This window comes from Silurus aristotelis, assembly GCF_946808225.1.
Source record: "Silurus aristotelis genome assembly, chromosome: 18".
In the NCBI taxonomy this organism is placed as follows: domain Eukaryota; kingdom Metazoa; phylum Chordata; class Actinopteri; order Siluriformes; family Siluridae; genus Silurus; species Silurus aristotelis.
This window is the reverse complement of record NC_139591.1, coordinates 1,018,968-1,045,095: the sequence shown is the minus strand read 5'-3', so window position 1 is coordinate 1,045,095 and position 26,128 is coordinate 1,018,968. Positions and strand designations below refer to the sequence as shown.

General features: G+C 38.0%; 2 protein-coding genes and 1 long non-coding RNA gene across 3 annotated transcripts; 1 reads left to right on the top strand and 2 right to left on the bottom strand.

The window, feature by feature from the left end:
* The first annotated feature begins 101 nt into the window (after positions 1 to 101).
* tmem120b (transmembrane protein 120B) lies at positions 102 to 9,969 on the top strand. Its single transcript, XM_083568269.1, has 12 exons — positions 102 to 243; positions 846 to 964; positions 1,939 to 2,055; positions 4,066 to 4,125; positions 5,558 to 5,653; positions 5,748 to 5,837; positions 5,934 to 5,999; positions 6,622 to 6,683; positions 6,779 to 6,871; positions 8,375 to 8,439; positions 8,624 to 8,692; positions 8,799 to 9,969. Exons 1-12 carry the CDS (start codon positions 166 to 168, stop codon positions 8,919 to 8,921), a joined length of 1,038 nt encoding a protein of 345 aa, XP_083424395.1. The 5' UTR covers positions 102 to 165; the 3' UTR covers positions 8,922 to 9,969.
* Positions 9,970 to 10,179: 210 nt separating this feature from the next.
* Positions 10,180 to 19,062, bottom strand: rhof (ras homolog family member F). Its single transcript, XM_083568273.1, has 6 exons — positions 18,931 to 19,062; positions 18,716 to 18,884; positions 14,914 to 15,001; positions 12,318 to 12,427; positions 12,053 to 12,187; positions 10,180 to 11,171 (listed from the first exon to the last, which is right to left on the bottom strand). Exons 2-6 carry the CDS (start codon positions 18,824 to 18,826, stop codon positions 11,004 to 11,006), a joined length of 612 nt encoding a protein of 203 aa, XP_083424399.1. The 5' UTR covers positions 18,827 to 18,884; positions 18,931 to 19,062; the 3' UTR covers positions 10,180 to 11,003.
* Positions 19,063 to 21,438: 2,376 nt separating this feature from the next.
* LOC310740988 lies at positions 21,439 to 25,878 on the bottom strand. Its single transcript, XR_014537810.1, has 2 exons — positions 25,738 to 25,878; positions 21,439 to 25,541 (listed from the first exon to the last, which is right to left on the bottom strand). It is a non-coding gene; the product is annotated as an uncharacterized lncRNA (long non-coding RNA).
* Positions 25,879 to 26,128: the final 250 nt, after the last annotated feature.

Here is a 26,128-nt window from a genome sequence, read left to right as displayed (position 1 = left end):
AGGAGGTTTATGGAATATATATATGTACAGACCAAAAGTTTGGACACACCTTGTGTACTAGTGCGCATGCGCGTTGCAATTCTAACCCGGGCTGTCAACGCGCATGAGTGAAAATATCGCGCATGCGCACTGCCGGTTGTCTACTAAGTGAGCGAGCAGGTGAGCATGGCAGTCGGTACAATGTCACTGGAGCGATATCGGAGTGAATGGGAAGAGATAGAGAAAGAGTTTCAACAGCTTCAGGTTTGGACGTTGGTTAATTATTTCTTAGACTGTGATATTAGTTTTTTTTAGAAGGAATAATGAAGCGAATAAAGATGAAAACATTAGAGAAGTGTTGTCGCTTAGCGCTGTAGTGATGAGAGCTAGCAGTCTTAGCAGCACAGGGCTGTGATTTCACTCACAACACCTTCAACACTAAAGTTCTCTTTTCTGCTTTTATTCTTTCTGAGTGACTAAAATGTCCTGAAGGAGCGTGTGGTTGATGTGAGGATGATGAATAACTAACAGTATAAGGGTTTCTGTGTATATATCTGTATCTATATGTTAATCCTGAGTGTGTGATCAGCTGCATGTTTACTGATTATTGATCTGATCATCCTGAGCTCAGTGGGGCACTGTTTCCTCCTTCACAACCAGCAGAACCTCAATGTTTAACCACATCTTCATTTCTAATATCTTTCTCAAATGTGCCTTTTGGTTTCCTGACATTTGGACTGAGTCTGTGCTATCGAACCCTTTTCGTGTCTATTCATGTCTTTTTATAAATCCACTGTGTTTTTTTCTGATTAAACCATTTCCAGGTTCATTTGTGTTCATTTTCTTGTTTTTTGTTGTTGTTGCAGGAAACTCATAAGGTGTACCGGCTGAAGCTGGAGGAGCTCACACACCTGCAAGCTATCTGCAGCAGTGCCATATGCAAACAGAGGAAAGGCCTTAAAGAGCTCGGACACACGCTTCGTCAGTAGGTTTATATTTTTAAGTCCATCGGACGCGTTCGCATGAGCCAATCAAAAGCAGAGACTCCAGGACGTTACTGAAGTTTACTTTAATAGAGAATAAAATGAGCTTTATATTTGTTATATGTACTTTACAACACAGTGAAACACAGAGGGTTAAGAGCCTTTTGTTCACGAGCCCCAAAAGTGGCAGCTTGGCAATACCCAGGCTTGAACCCCTCCGACCTTCTGATCAGTATCCCAGAAAGTACATGCCGTTCCCGGAGAAACGGGACGTATCGGACAGCATTTTTTCATTAGCTGTGGCCTACAAAATGCTTGAGACTCGAGGATGTCAGAATCGGGTTGACTGGAACCAACCGGCATGTTTCTGTGCATAAAATGTGTCCATCTTTCATTCTTCTATCTTTCTATCTACAAGCCTGATAATGACCCCAGGTACATTAAATCATATTATGAACGGGAAAAACTTATAAAACACAAAGTCATGGACTGACCTCCAAAAAGTCCAGATCTATATATTGTAGATGCAGTATGAGATCATCTGGACAGAGAAAGAAAGAATGTAAATCTAAACTCTGGGAGGTGCTGAAGGTAGAATCTGGTGTCATATGCCAGAATCAGAATCATCTTTATTGCTGAGTATGATGAGTTAATGTACAAGGAGTTTGTCATGGTGTGCTGGTGCTTTATAAAAAATAAATCATCTATAAAAGTAGGAAAATAAAATAATAAATAAATATAGACAGCATATTTTTTTTTAAGAAAACTTTGTGACTTTCTGCAAAAGAGTATTTAGTGCAAAGACAAGTGACATTTCTACTGACTTTTGCCTGAAGAATTATTTTGTGTACAAATTTCCTGTATTTTTTTTTGTTTTTATCTTCATGAAAAATAAATACATATATCAAGACTTTTCCACAATACTGTATATCGAGATTATTTAAAACGCTCACGAAGGATATTTGTGTGCTTTCAGATGCGCAAAATCAAGCAACGACAAAGACTTCCTAAGCATAAACTCCCTGCAGGCGCAGATTAAAGAGAAGCAGAATGTCTTCTTTGACATGGAGGCATACCTGCCGAAGAAGAACGGGTAAGTTCAGATTCCCAGTTTCTCCTGGCATGCAGGGATCGAGATCTTTCCTTTTGTTTACATTCATAATGGCTCACATCTGTTGTTTATCTCCATTCTGATCTTTCATAATGTGTGTGTTTGTGCGACGTGACCGAACGTGTCTGAGACACAAGTGCATGATGCTCAACCCTGAAGCCGTACATGCAAACTTTCCCAATCTGGCAACCTGTGCACTCAATCCGAACGTTGCAGAAGTCGGATGAGTAATATCTCGCGTTAGTGATCAGCCGAGGACACTGGTGCCTCGACGTCATCTCAGTCAGCGAGGAAGAAAGGAGCTTTGTCCATCCTGCGTCCGTCACTCGCTGTTCTGTGCTAAGAGGCGTGTGTTTACGCTTTGTAGCTGCTAAGACGTACGTGCACAGGGATTTAAAATGTGCAATGGCATTTTTTTTTAATGACTATTTTTATGCTTATTTTGATCTGCCCTTGAATATGGAGATTTTTTGATTGGGTTACTGTGCTGATTTTATTCCCTTATCTTGAAATCTACTCTTGAAATTCGACCTGTGTATACCGATGGATCCAGATGCGGCAAAGGCGTGTTTACGTGGTATCAGTAATCCTCGACAGAGCTCCGTTTTTACAGCTAGGACTCATGTCCTGATCCTAGCTCTAAAGGTGTGTGTGTTTGTGTGTGTCTGTATATATGTATATACAGTGGAACCTCTGTGGAATTTTCGCGACCTTTTGATACGCCCCTTCCAACCCAGTAAAAACCCAAAGAACACTATACGAAATCGATTTAAATGAGTAAATAACACTATCACTCCATAACACTTAATTATTGGACAATTTTAATTAGATAAACCTTGATTAGAAATGTTAAAACTAGCGTTTTGAGCAGCTCGCGGTTGCTCACGAGCCGATCTGAATGAGAGTCGCCGGTTGGAATGAAAGTCGCGAGCATGCGAGGTTCCACTGTACAGTATGTATCTTTCTTCTTTTGGCTTCTCCCATTAGGGGGCGCCATAGCTGATAATCGGACTCCATCCTATAATCAACTCCTCAGACCGAAGGCAGATTCCACTTATCTAATGTCCATTTTTTTAATTTATTGGTCTAAGTAATTTTCTTCTTGAATTTCCCATAAAGGCCTCACATGCACTAAACAGTGGGTATTAAAATATGTCTGCCACCTCAGAAAGACATTTATTTAAAGACTTTATCCTCTGCAGCAGAGGTAGCTTTTGTTCTATCTTCCTTAAGATGTTTCTCATTAAGGGACTGTTTCATCACAGTATTTGATGGTTTTGGACTCTGCACTTAGGGAGACATTTAAAGTTCAAGTAGAGCAGATTGAGAGCACACAAGGATGGCATTTTCTAATCTGCACTCCAAATCTTCTCTCTAATAGTACTGTACTTCACTGTACAAAAAAAAGGTTCTGAATCGTTAAAATGTGCTAAAGGAAATTATTATAATTATATAATTGTTAAATTATAAATAATAAATGTAATATAGCGCTCTCTGTGCAGCGCGCAGGGTCACGTGTGAAACAAACAGCACGTAGTGTCAGTGATTCTCCTCTAGAGGCCGCTCTCATAAAGACAGTGGACCTTTTTAGCCGCTTCAGCAACAAAGACGAGCCGGAAAAACTATCGATATAGATTTTGTAGTAACGCTGATATTTATTTGCAAAAGATCTGAATAGAATTACGATTATTTTATAGTTTGGGTGTAAATATTGTGTGCTTTTGCTCGCACACAACATCGTCTTGATCTTTCGTTTTCTTTGCCCTTGTGTCAAACCTCTTGGGTTGAGAAGCAGCACTGTGCACTTTCCAGAGTCGAGACATGGAGTTGGAGATTTCCGTCTCAAACTGGATATGTCTGATTGAGATGAAGTCCGATCTGCTCCATGGACTATATCACTGATACCTCAAAAAATGACAGTGCAAATTCTGAACATTTCCGTACTGTCTATACGTTCCTCTGCTTGATTTCTGCTTCTCTTTTCCTCATCAGATTGTATTTAAACCTGGTCCTTGGGAATGTGAACGTGACGCTACTCAGCAACCAGGCGAAGTAGGAATTCGTTTTCTGTTTAAAGTCTAATCGATACGGTGGCCGAGAAGTGCAAATCAAATAAACATCAGAAAACACAACGACAATTCAGATAACCCGGAAAAGGTAGGTATAGTTTGTGAATGGAAAACGAGACACCTGTTATACAAGATATACAGGAAGTACAACAGGCTTCGGCAGGAGGAAGCCGTGTGTGTGTGTGTGTGTGTGTGTGTGTGTGTGTGTGTGTGTGTGTGTGTGTGTGTGTGTGTGTGTGTGTGTGTGTGTGTGTGTGTGTGTGTGTGTGTGTGTGTGTGTGTGTGTGTGTGTGTAAAAGTGTAAACAATTGAGCTGTCAATAGACAAAATATTTAATTGCGATTAATCACACGATTATCATGTTAACTTGTGATGAATCGCAACTTAATCTAAATTTTATCTGTTCTAAATGTATCTTAAATTGAAGTTTAACAAATATTTATGCTTTATGCAAATGTATGTTTATGATTAGTGAAACCAAACTAAACGTAAATAAACTTAAAAAAAAATAAAATAATAATCTTGTTAATGTTTTTATGTAATTCTGGCTTTTTAAATAATGTAATTCATCAGGACCCCCAAACGGAACTTTTGCTACGTTTCCACACGGACGGATTTAATCGCCGGATGTGCGTCATGGCGAATTTGGTGCTGGATTTAAAACTTGAGGCACATCAGTAAAACTAATGTTTAGTGATTCAAAAGTATTTATATATATATAAAATATATTTATATCTGATTAAAGTGGGGACATCGTGAATAAATGTGTTGCATTGAAAGTCTTCATTTCGCCTCTTTTTATATTTATTTATATTTTTAATAAAAATGGAAATGCACGCTGGATTAATCGCACGTTTATAAAATTAGTGGCGTTAAAATAACGTTCACGTGTTATCAACGCCTTCATTTCGACAGCCTTTATAAACCGAATTAAAGTCGCACTGTTGGGGGGGAATAAAGTAAACGCAGAACTTCACACACGTGCAAGAGAAGTTTTATGAGTAACAAAAGTATGAGAGAGACAATTTTCTATTTCCTGTATATTTTGAACGGCAGATGTGATGTCTCGTCTACTGAGCGGTGAGTATTTTATTTACAAACTGAACCGAACCTGCCTCTTCTGGTTTATCTGAATTGTTGTGGTCTTTGGATTTATTTTGTTTTCAGATCAATTATTTTCTTTTTGAAATCGTTTTGCACTTCTCAGCCACCGTAAACAGATGTTCAGTACGAATGGCCTCGGTGAACGCTGATCTCTCTCTCTCTCTCTCTCTCTCTCTCTCTCTCTCTCTCTCTCTCTCTCTCTCTCTCTCTCTCTCTCTCTCTCTCTCTCTCTCTCTCTCTCTCTCTCTCTCTCTCTCTCTCTCTCTCTCTCTCTCTCTCTCTCTCTCTCTCTCTGTGTGTGTGTCATGCAGGTTTGCTTATAAGGATGAGTATGAGAAGTTCAAGCTGTGCATGACCATTATCCTGCTGCTGGGTGCCATCACATGCCTCTTCCTGCTGAACTACCGGTGAGATCTGCTCCGTGCCCTGCTGCCCTGACATGCACGAACACGATCATACAGAACCGAAAGTAAACCGTCTTTCTTTTACTGTGTGTCCCAGAGTCATAGATGAAATCTTCAACTTTTTATTGGTGTGGTATTACTGCACACTGACCATCAGGGAAAGCATCCTCATCAACAATGGCTCCAGGTGACACCTATAAACTCAGACAATTCACTTTACAAGGTAGCCTTGGAGAAGCTCGGTCAAGTGTGTAACAGGTGTGTTGTGTGTGTGTGTTTTTAGAATTAAAGGCTGGTGGGTTTCACATCACTACGTCTCCACGTTTCTCTCGGGTGTCATGCTGACCTGGTGAGATGCTCCTGTGGCCAAAAATAAATAAATAATTGAAACACACTTACCTAGGGTTGCAAAATTCCTTGAATTTTTAAGACGGGAAACTTTCCATGGGAATAAACTGGGAATTTACAAAGTTGCAGGTTATCCTATAACATAGAACTTAAATGTATTTGGGTAAAAAAATATTTTTTGGTTAAAAACAACCAGATTTAATACAATTTCAGTTCCTGCACATTCATCAGTCACATGCACACAGCACACTTACTGCAGGGCTCCTGAGACCACGCCCTCTACAGGCACTGTACATTTCTACATCACATCCCACACATCATTTCTACAATCCTGCGTCAAAAAAATTAAATAAATATATAACAAAATGGCAAAAATGTTTATCTTGAGTTTTTATGTAAATTACATAAATATTTAATGTCTATATTTAAAAAATTAAATCAAAGTCAAAATGTCCAAACAACATGTTTGTATATAAAACAGTTTATATAAAATTCCCCACATTTCTATTTATTTCCCATAAATTTCCAGATGAAATTCCCATTTAAAGTTCCTGGAAATGTTACTCCTCTTTGTAGCTCTACACGTAAACAATGTTTCCTAACTGTATTTAATCTGCTTTAAGGCCTGAGGGTGTGATATATCAGAGGTTTAGGAGTCAGTTCCTGGCCTTCTCCATCTATCAGAGTAAGAGCTGCTGAACGTCAGTCATCTGAGCATTAGAACCAAAACATCCATCAGTCCATGTTGTCATTTCTGGGCCGTGTGTGTGCATGTTGCAGGTTTTGTGCAGTTTCTGCAGTATTATTATCAGAGCGGGTGTCTGTATCGGCTGCGTGCTTTAGGGGAGAGGAATCAGCTGGACCTGACAGTAGGTGAGATCTACACATCAACAGACCACACTGGCTGCCACCAGAGTATCACCATCACCAATACACCAACATACTGTGCTTTTAGATTTATAGAATGTTTTGGTGTTTATCCTCCATGGTGTTGGACTTGGGGGACGCCTTGTGTATTACTGTTTTGGTTGGTAGGTCAGGGCATTTTTGTTTGTGTTGAGTTTTTCTGAGTATATATGCCAAAATATATATATATATATATATATATATATATATATATATATATATATATATATATATATATATATATATATATATATATATATATATAATATATATATATATATATATATATATATATATATATATATATATATATATATAATATATATATATATATATATATATATAATATATATATATATATATATATATATATATATATATATATATATATAATATATATATATATATATATAATATATATATATATATATATATAATATATATATATCCAAAAATATGCAGGTAGGATTTGATAAATTTCCCATAAGGTTTTTTAAAATGCAAAAGAAACTGGAGTCCCATCCAGAGTTCTATTCTCACCTCGGCATAGGCACCGGATCCACCTGACCAGGACCAACCGTTTACTGAAGATTAATAAAGGATTAAACATTGTTACCTGCTGTCGCAAAGGGATTCTCTAAAACTTTTGGAAATAGGATGTGGTTCTTCTCCAAACTGTTCCTACAAAGTCGGAGGTGCACAGTTGTATTTGCATGAAATTTTCATTTCGCTTGAACGAGGAGATCCAAACCTGTTCCAGCACGACGATGCCCCTGTGCACAAAGCCAGCTTCATGAACATCTGCTTTACACAGGTTGGAAGATGGAGATTTAGAGCTCCAACCCTATTAGTATGAATGTGAATGCTGACTGCACCCCAGGTCTCCTCACCTTCTCACTTACATCACTACCTGACTTTACTAACACACTTGTGTCTGAAGAATCTCACACTGGGTTTCTGTGGGGTCTTTAAAAAGTATAGAGACATTTTAGAAAATCTCCTTAAAAAAAAAAAAAATCTTAAATAGTTTTAATCAGGTCTTTGTAACGCTGCCTGTGATGCTCATTAAAATGCTCACGCAGCAGTTTTTTTGTTGTTGTTAGTTTCTGTGGTTTTTGCAGTTTTTTCTTTTGCCGCTCCAAATATAATTTGCTGTATTACGACTACAAATGAGACCAACATGCAACAGCCTATCAGCTTTCAGTTACTGGTGCGATTCTCTCTGATTCTCCCACACACGTAAAAAATGGCATTTTATTTTTCAGCTTGAAAAAGGAAAAGAATTTAGGGCTCGGTTCAGGTCGCTAACAACGTCTGTGTGTTTTTGATGTCGTGATTTGAAGGTCTTAAATTGCCTTCTTAATGGTCTTTAAAAAGGTCTTAAATTTGAAGTGTCCGCATACTTTTGGTCACACGTGTGTGTGTGTGTGTATATATATATTATATATATTTGTGTGTGTTTTGATTTAGAGGGTTTCCAGTCATGGATGTGGAGAGGATTGACCTTCCTCCTGCCGTTCCTGTTCTTTGGACATGTGAGTTTGAACAGTACACTAAACCAGGACATGATGATGATGATGATGATTTTGTATTATTATTCACTTTCTAACTGTAGCTGTTTTAGCTAAATATCTTCCTACGCTACATAAAGATCATAAAGACAGAGCAGAAATACGGTTCTGGTTTATGAATTCGATTCTGACGCATGTTTTGTTGCAGTTTTGGCAGCTGTACAACTCAATGACTCTGTTCAAACTTGCTGCACGGGACGACTGTAAAGAGTGGCAGGTCGAAACACACACACACACACACACACACACACACACACACACACACAGCTTCATACACAAGCATGACCTGTGACACGTTTGTGTGTGCTTGTTGCATGCCCCAGGTGTTCATGCTGGCTCTGACGTTCCTCGTGCTGTTCCTGGGTAACTTTCTTACTACGCTAAAGGTGGTCCATCAGAAGGTACAGAAGAACAACCACGAGGAGGAGGAGGAGAAGAAAAACTAAAACCACTCTCCCTGAGGGGGGTCACGTGACCTCAGGCATGGCTGTCCTGGCGACATCCTCATCACTAACGAGACCACGTTCTGAAAAAAGGAGGAGCGAGCGCCGAGTCTCCATCCTCCACATGCGCTTAGGCTTCTCTCGGGTGTGTTAGGGGATGGACATTTCAGTGATATGACACATTTTACTCGCGCTCGCTGTGAACGTTTACACGTGCGCCTGCTGCTGGAGACGGCAGCACGTGTGATCCGTGATTCACGAGGAGAAAGGGGACTCTGATGGGTTATTAATAAACGATGCTATATAAAACCTGTGTTTTCTGCGTCTTGGTGCTTCAGACTTCTAATATATTCTGTATGTTGTGTATGTGATGCGTACGAGTTTTGTTTGCTTGATTGGAGGACGTCTTTGGGTTCATAGGTTCAATCAGGAAATGTTTTAATTTACTGTTTTTTCAGCTCAGTTTAGTTGGTATAAAATATGAAGTGTATTATGTATGTGTATATATGTGGTGGTATCAGAAAGTTTCGAGACTTATGTTGTAACTGGTGCTGTTCTGACCAGGAATCTGCGAGTTTTTCAAAGTTGGAACAAAGAGCGAACGTGAAATTCTGCATGAAACTGCAAATCTGACACAGAGACGTTTATGACATATGGCGAGTCATTGGAGGTGTTTCAAGTGGCACACGAGCGGAAGAACATCTCTGGAAGACGACATGGAATCTGAAAGACCTTCGACCAACTCAACCACTAAAAACCATTCAGCAACTCGTGCATGATGATCGTCGGAGAACAATCCACATGATTTCACATCCGCACCCACCCTAATCACCAGATTCTGCTCCTGTGGACTTCGCCCTCTTCCCGAAGATGAAGATCCAGACCACCTTTTTGACACTGTTGCGTAGATCCGATTGCGAATTGCAGGTGTATGACACCTTCCAGGCCGTGTTCCAGAGGACCACTGGGGGCGTTGTTTTACTGTGTAAGGAGACTATTTTGAAGGTGATTGTGTGGAAATGTAGAGAAATAAAATACTTTCTTGAAAACAGAGCGAGTCTCCAAACTTTTTGATACCACCTCGTATATCGTTCATTATCATGTTAAAACTTGTATCTCTTGTAGTAAGTGTCTGATGTTCTGCAGCTTGCAGGTCTTTGGTTTATAATCCGTTCTGTTCTACTGTACAGATATTCTGATCCACATGGAGGAGCTCGGATTCGTCGCATTTGTGTCTAATTAGAGAAAATTCACTAAACAATTGTTAAAAAATGAGATATATTTTATTAACTCTATGCAGCAACAGTTTTCCCTGCAGCTAAAAACAATGAAATATCAATTTTTATAATAAAAATACATTTATTTTGAATAATTAATTGAATGTAAAACTTTCATTACTGTTACTAAAAAATTGTATAATCCAACATCATTCAATAATCCAAGACGTTGTTGTCGTTGGATAAAACAGGGAGGGGGTTCATATCCAATAAATGTGATTGGTGGAGATGAAGTCACATGATAAAATTTTGTTTTGTGATTGGTCGGATACAGTAATTATCCACTAGGGGGTGCTGAACATCTAAATGTCCATTAAAGTCAGTGCAGTGTAATGGCAGTGTGTCTGCAGTGAGTGACTCATCACTGCACCACCTGAGCCCAAAATTAAACAGCACCAAATTCTCCTGCTAAATCTGTTCTCCATCCAACCAGGACTGTCTGTTCTGTCCCTTCAGAAGAAGCCAATTCAGTTTTGCTATTTGCTTTCTGGTAATAGAATGAAGTGCTTTCTCTGTAGCAGCCATGTGGATCACACCGGTGACCTTTGAATATAAAAGAACCCGTCTCAACACGATGGAAGTACTAATCATTTCAGATGAACATGTGCAAAGCACTGGTGAAGATGCAGGAATGGAAATAACCCTACATTTAATATGCATTTATATGCTTTTATTCGAAAGCAGCACATTTTCTTCTTACATTCTCCATTAAAATAAACACTTTACTATTTATAATAATTAACAGCGCTTTTATACAGTCATGTGGTAAAACAAATAAAAATAAAAATACAATTTGTGCTTGTTGATGTTAAATTATACTGCATTTCTTCCACTTCTTACGGGCTTGAAGGTTTTTGCGTCTGTGATCCAACGCCAGCTTTGTGGCTTCTTTAAAAACGTCCTCTACATTCTCACGGTGTTTCGCTGAACATTCAAGGTAAAGTGTAGCATTTATCTGCTTCTGTGTCTCTTCTCCCTGAACACAAAACACATCACACACCGTAATGCACTTTGACTCATATATTCAACACACTCTCACACTCCATAGCCCATCAAAACACACATTACGCAATATAACACACATTACACACCATTAAAACAACCTTACACATCCTAACTCACATTATGCAACATAACACACCCTCACACAATAATACACACTATAACAAACCATTATACACCATAAAACATCATTATACATCATAACACACCACAATACACTATAACACAACACAATACACTATAACACACCACAATACACCATTATACACCATTACACAACACAATACACCATAACACACCACAATACACTATAACACAGCACAATACACCATAACACACCATAACACACCACAATACACCATTACACAACACAATACACCATAACACACCACAATACACTATAACACACCATAACACACCATTATACAAAATTATACACCATAACACACCATTATACACCATAACACACCACAATACACCATAACACACCACAATACACCATAACACACCATCACACACCACAATACACCATAACACACACAATACACCATAACACACCATTATACACAATAGCACACCATTATACACCATAACACACCACAATACACCATAACACACCACAATACACCATAACACACCTTAACACACTCCACAACATAACACACCATTTCCACCATAACACAATATTATACACATTAACACACAATAACGCTCTAATATACACAGTGAATTGTTTATTAGTCTACATATGTTTTGTGTAGTGTAGTGTAGTGTAGTGTAGTGTAGTGTAGTGTAGTGTAGTGTAGTGTGTTGAGGTGTTTTAGGGTGTTATATCAGGATAATGCCAACACTCACCTTAATGTATGTGACAGGGTCAAGGTCAAGCACTCTCAGCTTCCTAATCTTCTCTTTGTCCTTTCTTAAATCTGTCTTACAGCCAATCAGAATCACAGGGACACCAGGGCAGAAATGATTCACCTCTGGATACCACTGCATGCACACACACACACACACACACACACACACACACACACACACACACACACAGTGTTGATATCAGTTGATATATTACTCATAGCCACAGGAAGTTTAGCTAAATCCACTTGAGTGTGTAATTAACCTTAATTAACACGTTGTCGTAGCTGGTCGGGTTTGTGACGTCATAACACACCAGGATGAGATCCGCATCCTGATAGGAGATCGGCCTCAGACGGTCGTAATCATCCTGGCCTGACAACACACACACACACACACACACACACACACACACACACACACACACACACACACACACACACACAAAGAGTACATTTACACTGATATTTCTATGATTTTTATTCTTCAAAAAAAGAATAAATTTTTTTTTGTAACAGATTCTTCATTAGATTTCAGCATCGCTAGAGGTGTGTTCTGATAGTTCAGGTTTTATTGTTTTGTTATATTGAACTTCAGCCTCAGCATTGCATTCAAGAGCAGCATGGATGGTTAAACCACATCCTGTGTTGGCCTTCCTGTTCCTTAGAAGCATATACACACACAGACACACACACACACACACACACACACACACACACACACACACACACACACACACACACACACACACACACACACACACACAAGAACACACAGAATCATCATTTCTGTAGCTCTAAAATGCTGCCACAGTGTTACTGTTTAACACACTCATGGCTTTAAGTGTTTTAAATAAGTGACATGAGCTCATTTATTATACAGTATATACAGTATTTCTCTAGTTTCTATAGTATGCTCATGTAATTTTTTTTATATATATATATATATATATATATATATATATATATATATATATATATATATATATATATATATATATATATATATATATAAATGCAGAAATGCAAAAGCTAGGTCAAAGTTGACTATGGCGGATGAGTAGAGGTAGAAAAGGAAGAAAAATTCTATTCAGAAAAACTTTAGGGGTCTCATTAAAAGGTCAATAAATAACTGTATAAGTAATAGAACTCTACTGTACAATACATTAAAATGTTCCTTATTGTACATTCAGTTTCACCGAAATAAAACCTTAAAAATAGAACTGCATTTATTACGCAGCTGAGATTCATGTATTTATTTATATATTAAATATCATGAAATCATAAATTAGAGGAACCCTGGAAAGTTAATTATAATAGAATGTTTAATGTATAATGCAACATCCATTCGGCCCTCGAATAAAGTTAGATTTTTGTTCCTTTGTAGGAAAAAGTGTAATGTTTAGAGAAACCTCTCGGGAAAAAAATAATTTAATTATTATTATTATCATCAACATACACCAGCACCATTCCTTGACGTTTGCTTCAACCATTGAAAAAAACTATAAACTCTTATTATTGTTAAGTCTAATGTGATTTGAAATGATACTGTATGATTGGCAAAACAATTCTTTCATTTCAAATAAACAGAATTTACGTTTAATGTACATACATACTACTCATACTTTTTACTCAAATGATCATCTGATTTCTGACTCCTGTTCATGTATCTATTTTCCTGTGTGATATGTTTGATGGATGGTTAAATGTCTGATTGTGTAGTGACGAATGTGTGCCGCAGTAACAGGATGCGGTGTTTCACCTGCAGCTCTCTACATCCTGCAACGCAGACACCACAACGGCTTTGATAAAATCATATCCGCACCATATTTCCCGTCCCACTCGTAACGTATGCCGAGAAACTGTAAACATCTACACCGATAATGAGGCGCTTCTGTGTCAAAGAGCCTCGATCTGTAGAGTTTTTAACATGATTAATCTTTACAAACACTGCATTCGAGTTTAATTTATAAATTACTTGTGGTGTTGAGGTTTGCTCAAAGTGATGCACACAACTGACGATCAGTACATTTTCTGGGGTTGTAATGTGTAGACGAGACGTCTGTATACAATTTATATTATAATACTACAACAGAACGATTATGTGTACATCTTTTTTACAATACTGACAGTGGGGCAGATTGGCATGGCTGGGATTTAAACTCATGACCTTACCATCCAAAGTCCAATGCTTTAAACACTAATTTAACATTTCCCCAAATTGCAGCATACTGATGGTATAATACTGAAGTGCTAGTGAGTTTGTTAACCTGTTTACTATCCTGATCAGAAGTTTAGCTAATTTGCTATTATACTGGTTTTGAGTTTTGTCTGTTTCTGAAACATGCTAGTTTTTATTTTTCTGTTACTTGTAAGCTAGTTTTTCGATTAGCCTGTTTACTTTTATGCTAGTTTTTAGATTAGCCTGTTTACTTTTATGCTAGTTTTTCGATTAGCCTGTTTACTTTTATGCTAGTTTTCAAATTAGCCTGTTTACTTATATGCTAGTTTTTAGATGAGCCTGGTTACTCTTATGTTTATTTTTTAAATTAGCCTGTTTATCCTTTTGCTATTTTGTAGTATTTTATGGTATCAGGGTATCATTAGAAAAACAATTACAGCACATAAAGTTAAGTGCGTGTTTGGACAGAGAACATTTAGAACCTTTCTATCATCAAGAACAAATACTATAATGTAGGTGTGTCCGGTTTCATTGCATGAAATATTCAGGAATTCTCTATAAAGGTGTGTTTTTTGTGTTCTTCCCTGACCCATTTTTAACTCTAAGGAATGCAATACAGTATAAAGAATGGAAGGTGGGTGTGTGTGTGTGTGTGTGTGTGTGTGTGTGTGTGTGTGTACCTGCTGTGTCGTACAGGTTCAGCTGAATCTCTTTTCCCCCATGATTCACTGTCGTCATGTACTTTTCGAACACTGATGGCGCATAGGTCTGAATAATAATAATAATAAAGAAATTGTATAAATACTTTAAACCTTTTAATACAAACATGCATGCATATAAGGAGTTTTAGAACATAATAAATGTATTGCCTGTGCACACACACATTTGGCTACACAACCTTGGCTACCCCAAGAATGCTATTGCACCTACTCCTCCTAATTAAATATACACAGATCACGTATAATATTATAACATTGTATGTGGTGAGGTGAAGAACTCTGATAATCTCTTCATCAGTGGGTGGATTTATTTATTAGGCAGCAGGTGAACATTGTGTGCTCAAAGTTGATGTTAGAAGCAGAAAAATGGGCGAGCATAAGGATTTGAACGAGTTTGACAAATTGTGACGTCTAGACGTCTGGGTCAGAGCATCTCCAAAACTGCAGCTCTTGTGGGATGTTTCTGGTCTGCAGTGGTCAGAATCTATTAAAAGTGCTCCAAAGAAAGGAACAGTGGTGGACCGGCGACAGGGTCGTGGGGGAAGAGGCCCACTGATGCACGTGAGGAGCGAATGCTAGACCGTGTGGTCCAATCCAACAAACAAGCTCCTGTAGCTCAAACTGCTGAAGAAGTTCCTGCTGGTGATAATCGATGGGTCAGAACTGTTTTAACAGCAAAAAGGGGGACCAACACAATATTAGGCAGGTGGTCATAATGTTCTGCCTGATTGGTGTGTGTTCACAAACCAGACAACATCATGTAACTATTAACTTGTAAACACACTGAGAAATCCACACCATTAGTGTAGTCCCTTTGAGTTTTTAGGTTTAATAAGCACTTTACCCAGATCAGGGTTGTGTTGGATGTGCAAAATGTATGGCGGCGCTGGAAATACCATGTTCCACTTCACAAACCCACACACACGTCCACCCACTTACTCACACCTCAGGTAATTTAGAGTTGCAAAACCTCTACAATATTTTATCGAATTAAAACGTCTAAAATTTCCACCTGAACTTTTTCTGTCTGTCTGCTAAGCAATTAAAACCCAACTGCTAACACACACAGGTTGTTTTGAACCACCTTCTGTAGAACCACTTCCTGTGCTCAAGGTTCAAAACAAGATGAATAATCCCTGCGGTAAATCACTCGTTATTAAAGTATAAGAATTGCTTGTGCTGATATGAAGCTTATAAAGTGTATTATTTGGACTCAAGAGTAAACTGTGCTGTGTAAACAACAAGAACAGATAGACACAGTATACATATACACACTGGAGATAAGTGACGTTAGTGTGTGAACCTTCACAACTCGCATTGCTTAGTTTTTTACTTTTCCCTGATGCATTTCTTCACAGTGTGTGTGTGTGTGTGTGTGTGTGTGTGTGTGTGTGTGTGTGTGTGTGTGTGTGTGTGTGTGTGTGTGTGTGTGTGTGTGTGAGAAAATGTGTTGATGTGTAAATCATCCTAACATGTTTTGCAACTGCATTTCCTTCCTCGAAATTCATTCTATGACACACCATAATGCTAGTGGATAGAAAATAACGCAACATGTGTATATCGTATATATAAAGGCGCCAAAAGCCTGAGGGGTCAATTTCTCTAATACATTTATATATATAGTGCATTCAGAAAGTCCCTCCACAGTGGCCGTGTAGAGAGGGTAGTGGAACATGTTTTTAAAGCTGGTGGAAAATTTTAAGCAGCTTAGACAAGAATACTACATCGCGAAACTGTGCGAGATTTAATAAATAAATGCTAGTGAGAACAAAAGCGAGTTTCATTAAAAGAATGTTTTCCTATAACCTTCTCTACATGGCCACTGTGGAGAGACTTTTTGACTGTATATTGGGGAAATTAACACTTTTTTTTCTCCTTTAATGATGGTTTCTATGTAACTGCATGTCCAACTGTGACAGACACAAGAAAGATTTCAGTATGTCCTTCAATATTTTCTCAACAGTGATGGACAAACGTACACAAACATGCGGTTGAGTTAAAGTAGAGATAATAAGGTAAAATGTGACTCCAGTAAAAGTAAAAAAAAAGTCCCTTTAAACATTTATTTGAGTAAAAGTACAAAAAGTTTTTGCCTTCAAATGTACTTAAGTATCCAAAGTACTATGATTTATTATATCTATAATATTCCTATTATTATTTTTGCTTGATCAACTCAGTTTATGTGAAAAGACTCGAATGTGACTCTCAAAACACTGAGCTATTAATAGAATTATATTATGTGTTGATTTCTATAACAATATTAATGAGACCAAAACCTTCTTTTCAACTACTTAAAAAAAATCATAGCAATTAATAGCAATCAAAAATCACACAAATAAGGGCACAGGTGTTGTATCAAGTTTGAGTCTGAAATTTCTTCCATCATTTATTCCTCTCTAAATGTTCTGTTGAACTAATGCTGAACTGTATGTTGGTGATCAGTAGATACACCAAGCACCGATCAAAACACGTGTAAAACAGAGCGTGCGCTTGATCCTGATTGGTGATTCGCTGCGTGTTTCACCACTTAAGTTTTTATCCTCGTAAATAAAAAGAAACGACTGATTTCACTAAATGTATTTAAATAAAAATTACGATATTTGACTTTGAAATGTAGTGAAGTTACAGTAAAAGTCTCCCCAAATGAAAATACTTCAGTAAAGTACAGACACAAAAAAAAAAGGGACTTTTTTGTTACTTTCCTACTGTCCACCGCTGGTTCTCAAAGGTATTCTTATTAAAATCTAAAAATATAGATATATATTGAGTATAAATGTTTTTGGAAGACATTTTTCTTGGTAATTTCCTCAAATGTACATAGATGTCCATAACCCTTTAGTTACCCAGGGTTCCTTGGGTACAGAGGGGATTTAGGGGGCTGAAATTAATTTTTTTTTAAAAGAGACATAGATAGGATATAAGCTGTACCCAAAAGGAAATCATTTAGTTTCATTACTAACTGTTGCCTTTTTACTAGAATGTGTGAGAGTGTGTGTGTAAGAGAGTTGGTACATCACCTCCAAACATATAGAGCATTTCTTCACTATCATTATGTAAGTTATTGCAGAGAAGAAGAAGGTTGCACTCATTTGTCCTCACCTTGTGTATTCCATAATACTAGCAAGAAACAAACTGTATTAGCATTTTGGGCACCTCGATGGTTAATCTAGTTAATTCTCACACTTTTACTGCTGTCAGTGAATCTAGTTTCATTTTTAATCAGGAAGAAGGATGATGGTCCCTAATAAGGTATCTTAAAATTATAAACCATTTCATAATCATGTGTCTCTCTATCCGGATTACTTCATTAATTTATGTTTAATGTTAATATTGACATTGTTTCACATGACAGTATTGTGTAGAAACATTTGATTAAATGACATGAAAGGTACAAGTTAATCACAAGTACAGCTGAATGTACTATTATTATAGACAGAAGTGTCCATCTAAAACCTGCTGTATTCTTTATTTCTTACTTTCTCTTTAAAAGAACAAATTGCTGGTTTGTCAACTTTTTAATCAGACTTAGATTAGACTTAGCAAATTCAAATTTGAAGGTTAATTACAACATACTTTGCAATTAAGAACTTCAATGGAAGTTTGCTGAACATCATCAGTGTAACACAGTCAATGTTCATTACAGCAGAAGTAGACTCGAGTTCGAACTCAGTTTCATGACATGATCTCTTAGTGTACCAAATAGTGTCCAAGATCCTGGTTAGTATGAAACTGTGTTAAAAAAAAGAGTATCAGTTGTGTTCACCTCAGGGAAATCTCCTTTAGCATACACCATCAGTAGAGATGTTTTCCCACAGCCTCCATCCCCTACGATCACGATCTTTAGCTGTCCGTTAGCAGATTTGTCCTGCGTCATGTCCTTGTCTGGATCAACAGAACCATGAGGACACAGTTCCACACTTTCTCACACTCACTCACACACACACACACACACACACACACACACACACACACACACACACACACACACACACACACCCTCACAGAGCCGGCTCTGACCACAAGTTCTCTCCACTTCCTCCTGACAGTGTAAGATATCTACACACCAGCACTAGTATTACCCACCTAACCTTGAAATGAATGAAATGTGTGTGTGTGTGTGTGTGTGTGTGTGTGTGTGTGTGTGTGTGTGTGCACTACCCCTATCTACCACATGAGAGCAGAGCAGTTTCACAATCACACCCTTCACAGAGACATGCCAGCAATCAGTCATAGAACAATGGCTTCACCCTCGAACATTGCGTTGCCTAAACACACACCCACACACACACACACACACACACTGAATGGACACCTGACGTTTCCAGCCATATGTTCGCTTCTTCCCCAAAACTGTATGCACAAAGTCGGAGGGACACAATTGTTTAGGATGTAGCATGAAAGTTTCACCTCAACTATGAGACTTAAACCTGTTCCAGCACAACAATGCCGCTGTGCTCCACGAAGATCTGCTTCACATGGGTTTGGAAGTGTGTGTGGAAAATCTGTTATAGAGCTCGAAACCTATTGAACACATTTGAGATGAAGGTGAAAACTGACTGCACCCCAGGCCTCCTTACATCATCTACATCAGTTCGTGACTTTACTGACAACCTTGTGGCTGAATGAATCTTCATAAATCTCCACAAAATCTAATGGAACATCTTCCCAGAAAAGTGAAGGGTATTGTAACAGCAAATGTGGACTACACGTGGGATGGAATGTTTAAAAATAATCACATACCAATCTTATATCCAAGTGTCCAGAAACTTTCTCTCTCACTCTCATATATACGTCATTATATGTCATTGCTACCCCCCCCCCCCCCCCCGAACCCCCAGGCCTTCAGTGATGTTCTACCTGAATCAACCCACCTCTTAATACCACCATTATGACGCCACATCTATAGAAAACCATCAGTATTATAGAGAAGTGCAGTAGAACAGAGCGCTGCACAACTGCACTTCCACATACATCATCTCTAGCAGGAGCAGCGATATTCACCTCACCACCTCACCTCGGGGTTTCCTGCATTGTTTCAGTGCATGACAGTTTTCCTGTGGATTTGAAATGAAGGCAAATTGTGGTGGGCCGTCAGGACCCGTCTCAGCTGGCCTAAACTCCATCAGAATCACTGACTATTTTTTAGATATTATTGTCCATGAGTATGTATTAAATGACCCCCAATAGTCTATTCTCTTAATTTCATAGTTTTCCAGGTGCACCGCTTTTATTTGGCGTTTCTATCCATTCAGATTTCAGCCGTCACATTACGTGTTGCCAGGGGACTGTCTTGAGTCTTCACCAGCAGCACCTGCGGGTTCTTGTAGCTTAAAATCCATGATGCTTCAAGCTGTTGCTTCTACCAACCGGATTGTGAGCTGGAGTTACCGAGGTCCTCCAACATGCATCCAGACATGCCAGAGTTATCAGGTCCTTTGATTGGATGATCTAAGAGCGCACTAGTCAGTCTCACAAAACGCATCTGTAGCAAACTGCAGATTTTCAATCTCAAACATATTCATGTGGAGTTAAAAGCCGTTTTTTTTTTTTATATATATATTTATTCCACAACGATTGACAGAGGAGAATTTGATTTGGTTACAAGACAAACTTTTTTTTTTATTTTTTACGCTTTTCTGCGTTTATACTTTTGTGGGTTTTTTTTGTGTAAACATTTGCACAAAAACACACATTTTGCCATTTCAAATTCCCAGGAAAACTGTAATGCACTGAGAAAATGCACAAAAATGCAGTGGTGATGTGGTGAGGTGAATATCGATGCTCCTGCTGGAGATGATGTATGTGGAGGTGCAGTTGTGGCTCCAGTGAAAGGAGACGTGTTGAATTGTGATCATTGGGTTTCTTGCTTTAGTTATGACGTTTATTCTCACTGTGAGATTCCTGTGTGATGCAGCGCTCTGTTCTACTGCACTTCTCTATAATACTGATGGTTTCTGTAGATGTGGCGTGAAAATGAGAGTATTTAAAGGTGGATTGATTCAGGTAGGACACAAGTGAAGGCCTGGGGGTTATATACATACCATTACACTTACAATGCTTTTTATATTACAATAATTATATTGTAAGTTCTATTACATAAAATAACATTAAACAGTGAGCCAATGATTGCATAACACGGTTGTTATATAACATAACGTACAATAGCAGAACACAGAATATTGATGGTGGTATTCTTAAGCATTATATGATGGTGTATAGTATCCTGTATTTCAACAGACCAATAAGAATTACAGGAAAGCCATCTCCTATAAAACTTGTGTGCTACCAGTTCTAGCTTTGAATCGATGTGGCTAATGCAGCCATATAAAACAGGGCTTTGTTCACCATTTCTTTGTAGAAAACCATTGGCAAAAATGACCAGTTTTGAAGGACACAATCATGAAGGACAAATTGGATTGACAGACGGTAATAGTTGGCCTTTCAAATTGAGACAGGGCTGAGATAAAGGCATTGAAAGTAGTACACTGGAGTTTGAAAGGTATTTTATTGCAGCACATATAAAATATCCATATAAAACACTGATAATCTAGAATTTGAAGATGAAAAATAGTTACACTTACAGCATGAACCTAAAATAAAGACCTACAACTTTATAGAAAGGAATTACAATTAAATGATATTAGTGAATAAAGAGCACAGTTTAATGAATTCTGCAACTTGTGTTTTATCGTAATATTTATGAAGTGAAGAATATGAAATGGCCACCAAAAAAATTAATAAATCTGTTCTGTCGTGATGAAATTCATTTGCAACCAAATATATTAAAGAAGTAATTTGTCATTTCAGCTCCTCGTTGCACTGAAATAACCAGCTCATGGTGTAATGATGAATCAGTGGTGAGGGAATTGGTCTACAGATGTGAATATTGTGAGCACTAATTCCAGCATCGTCTCGCCGTCGCTGTTGGGTCCCTTAACCATCAACTGCTCACCGCTAAACTACCTGAATAATAAATCTCTTTGGATTAAAAATTCCTGTGCTGTGTTGGCTACACCTAAGCCTTAGTTTCCTGCATCCTCTGTATTCACTCACACACTAACACACGTATGGAATCCACCATGAGGTGTAATCAGAAATACTCATTCCCATGTGATCCACTGAATACTAAACAGGTTTCAATATGCAGTTCATGCTTGCTTCCTCATCCATTGATAATTTTTCCGATTGTGTTACGGTGCTTGTTTAGAATGCTCTCCGAAAGCAGAACGGCAATTCATTGGTGCGTTTGAAACACCCTTTAAAATGGAACAGCCTTCAAAAACACAGCGTCGGAGGGAGGTGTTCGCTGCGAGCAGTAAAACCAGATTTTCTCCTTCAGTTCTCCAACTGAGTCATATCCTCCTCAAATACTCCCACACCTGTAGTCTCACCCCTCTAGTGTTTATTTATCATTTATACATGGATAGAAATGTAGGACAAGAGAATGTGTAAGTAATCCTCTGAACAGCCATTCAGAGCCTTTTGTTTGTGTTTGTGTGTGTGTGTGTGTGTGTGTGTGAGTGAGTGAGTGAGAGAGAGAAATGAGAGAACACACAATGAGAGAACAAAATCTGAAAAGGACCATGGGCCTTAAAAATATGCACAAAGTATAGAATCCACTAAAAGAAATGTTTATTATTTTTAAATATACACACGATACAAATTCATCATGTGTATTTTGAATATTATTTCAATAAAAAATAAATTGTGCAATACTTGTGTTACTGATTATAACCTATTAGTTACTACCCATTTCCTTAAAACAATTTTAATCTACAGAACCAAATAACCGTGATACTGAAATTCCAGGATTTTCATCTGGTTTTATAGGTAGATGTTTGCTGAACAACACCTCATTTCCCGGTCATGTCCAGGATCACAAAAACATTCTGCGTTTTATGGCACCTACCGACTGAGATGATACAAGCAACCAACTAAATATCAAATACATATATAATTAGAGACTCTGAAAAATGATAAAATCTTTATAGTAATTGTCTCTCGTTCATTCCCCTTTGAACCAAGTGCCAATAAACAGTACTTACATCTCAAGATGCTTTATTTCAATAAAACTCTGTAATCACTCTGTCCTAGGTTTAAACGTCGAATCTGACCTTTGAACCCTACGCTCGATCCACTGGAAAATCACCCCATCTGTAGATTTTTAACCAACATTTATTAGCTCCTAAATCAGCCTTTCTGTCCGAGTTGGCTTACAAACATGGCCTAGCAGATACCTATTCCACTGACGATCGTCTTTAAGGATCCAGTGCACACAAAACCAGTTTCTTTGGCAGCACAAACAGCAGGATTTCTGTCTGTCCTTCTGTCTGTCTCTGGGTTTAAAATAGAAGCAGCAAGAAGCACTTCTGAACGAGCTGTGTGCCCTCCACCCTCCAGGCTGCAGCTCCCATTTTCACTCCTGCTCAGATGGTCTGAGGTTCGACCGAAGGCACGATTTTTCCAGAGCTGCTGCTGTTTTTTTTTTTCTCACCATGTTCTCACATACATTCATTATATCACCCAGGAGCACTGTGATGCTCAAACATCTATCTGATTAATCCCCCCCACACCCCCACCCACACATGTACCTTTCTTTTTCGTAATCCAAAATCCATTGTCATGTTCCATCAATTAAATCAAAGCTCTCATTTAAATATAGGAATATCAGGATAGAACCCATAGTACCATTTGGAGTTATTGATGAACATCTGACCCCATGAAAGCCTCTAGGTTCCTGTAATGCTCCCAGTGCAGAAGAGGTTTAAAAAAATGATAATAAATGCATGAGAAACAAACGGATTGCTTTGTAGAGAAAATAAAATGCATGCACTGCACACTATTCAATGCAATTGCAAAATGGGGAAACGCGCTAAACACGCCACATACCGCGCGCTATTTGCAGACTTGTCACGTGGGCTCAGATTCAGAGAACAGAATGTCCTTTCTTTCTCTCTCTCTCTCTCTCTAAGCTTCTGGTTTGCTCTGCAGCCATGTCCTGGATCGAGTTACAGTCTGGAACATTCTCGAAGGAGGGGTTTACACATAACACGAGACGAGACCAGACACAAATGTTTCAACCGAAACATTTTTAAATGTACTTTTTATACCCATATATGGTAAAAAGTCCCGCCAAATTTTTGGGTCTTAAATGTTATAATGTATCCCTGCAATGACCGCGCGCGCACTAACCTACTGATTAGTATGATTGATGCGATAGTAATTAAAGCGCACTCCAAGAATGTCTTCTTTTTTTTTTTTTGGTGACGAAATTAGAATATTAGCAAACACAAACACCATGAATTTCAGGTGACGTGCTTTTCTACACTGTTTAGTGCGCTAGTATGGGAGTGCGGCTCGCCCCAGAAATGGCGGACCGACTTCCACTTCTTCTTCTTCTTCCTCCTTTTGCAGCTGCTTCTGTTCGAGACGCCGCCATTTTGAAAGCAGACAACAGCTAAGCAGCCATTAAAGAGACTCGGCAAAAAAAGGACAGCTTTCCTCCTTTAGATAAACAAATACAACTTAATTTTTTATTAGGAATGATCATTTCATCCCTGATAAATAACGAGATAATTGTAAATAAAGATGGTAATTTAAAGATTTGAAGTATTTTAATTGCAATAAAAAAGGAGCAAATTAATATTTGCTTTGCAGATATTTGTAAATCAGGACATGGCAATAAATGCAAATGTTAAATCCATTATTATTTTTTTTCTTATAAAAAAACAACAACATATTTCCCCCTTCAGTGAAACGACCATTACCTTAATAAAGCCTGCCTGGTGAAATCTCTGAGAAATGAAGAAGAGCTCATGCAATTTTTTTCCCTCCTTCATCCTGTCTTCAGCAAGAAAATGAGGGGGCTGGTTTGCATAAAAGCCTCTTAAAAATCAGCCCCAAAATTTTTCTGCAGTTTCATTCCTCACAGGCTCTTAATTTATGCTGGATTTCATTTTTAAAAGACTAAAACAAAAAAGAAAAGAGAGAAAAAAAAGAGCCCAACAAGCACCATCAGGCAGAAAAGATGGTTATTCTGGGCTTGTTGCTTTTGAGGTGTCGCATGCCGACCCCTCTGTAAAAGCTGTGTTTAAGGATCCGGCGATGGGAATGAAAACCTCCCTGTTTCTTCTGCGTTTAGGCCTGATAAAATTATTCCAAGCCAGTGTTAAGGTAAATATCTCCACTAGAGCTTTACTGTGTGTTTTAGAGTGACAGGAGAAGAGAGAGAGGGGGAGAAGAAAATGAGAAAACTGAGCAAATGTGCTGTTAGATTAAAAACTCCAGACGATCAAAAAGTGTCCTTGACACAAGGTCAAATAGGTTTAGACTACATTCTAGAGGAATTGACTAAAGGTTTTGTGAGTTGAACTGCAAATTAAATGATGCTTTGTCCTTATGAGTATTACTTATGGGGGCTGATGAACCTTTATACATTTAAATGACAAGCTCAAGAACATTGTGGTTGGTTATTATGACATGACTTCGTACCAACGATACCTGTGATTCAGCATTTTTTTTTGTATGCAAAAGGCCAATCGTCCCTTCTTTTTTTTTCTTTTCTTTGTCTCTTTGGCCTGGTTTGTGTTCTGAAATGTGAGAAGCAATCAATTTGAATGGAAAACAAAAACAAACAAGCATGCAATATAGTGTGCAATATAGATATGTATAAAAGGAAGCTCACAAAACTAGTGCATGAATCCTGAGTGATCATATAAAAGGAAAATAAATAAATAAATGAAAATACAAAACACTAAGCCAATAAGACAATAAAGATAAACTTACTGAAAGGCACTTGGCCTTGCACAGTGTAGGGCCTCAGAGCTTTCATGTGTATTTGGTACATGGTTATATAAATCAAGTTTTATTTAGTCATTTTTTTTTTACTTTAGAAAAAATACTGGTTATATGGGTGTGCCAGAGGCCAGGACCTAGTTTGGTAGGACAGAGATCAGAGATGGATTCCAGGAAGAGAAGAGGAGAGAAAAAAAAATGCACAAAGCTTAAAAATATCATCCAACATTTCATCTTCCTTCTTCTGAAATCCTGCACACAGAAACACTGTAATGTGTTCAATAGTCCATGAGGATGATGATGATGGTGTTGATGAAATCAAGCTTTAGATCCCCCTTTCTTTTTTCTTTTTTTTTAGAAACAAAAGGAAGCCCATTTTGGC

Bases quoted from the DNA above. Each gene is read 5' to 3' on its own strand.
- tmem120b (XM_083568269.1), top strand. From the start codon at position 166: ATGGCAGTCGGTACAATGTCACTGGAGCGATATCGGAGTGAATGGGAA. The intron at 6,872-8,374 runs GTGAGATCTACA...GTTTTGATTTAG, and splicing joins TCAGCTGGACCTGACAGTAG to AGGGTTTCCAGTCATGGATG. The intron at 8,440-8,623 runs GTGAGTTTGAAC...GTTTTGTTGCAG, and splicing joins CGTTCCTGTTCTTTGGACAT to TTTTGGCAGCTGTACAACTC.
- rhof (XM_083568273.1), bottom strand. From the start codon at position 18,826: ATGACGCAGGACAAATCTGCTAACGGACAGCTAAAGATCGTGATCGTA. The intron at 12,428-14,913 runs GTACACACACAC...GTGTGTTGTCAG, and splicing joins GAACCTGTACGACACAGCAG to GCCAGGATGATTACGACCGT. The intron at 12,188-12,317 runs GTTAATTACACA...GTGTGCATGCAG, and splicing joins ACGACAACGTGTTAATTAAG to TGGTATCCAGAGGTGAATCA.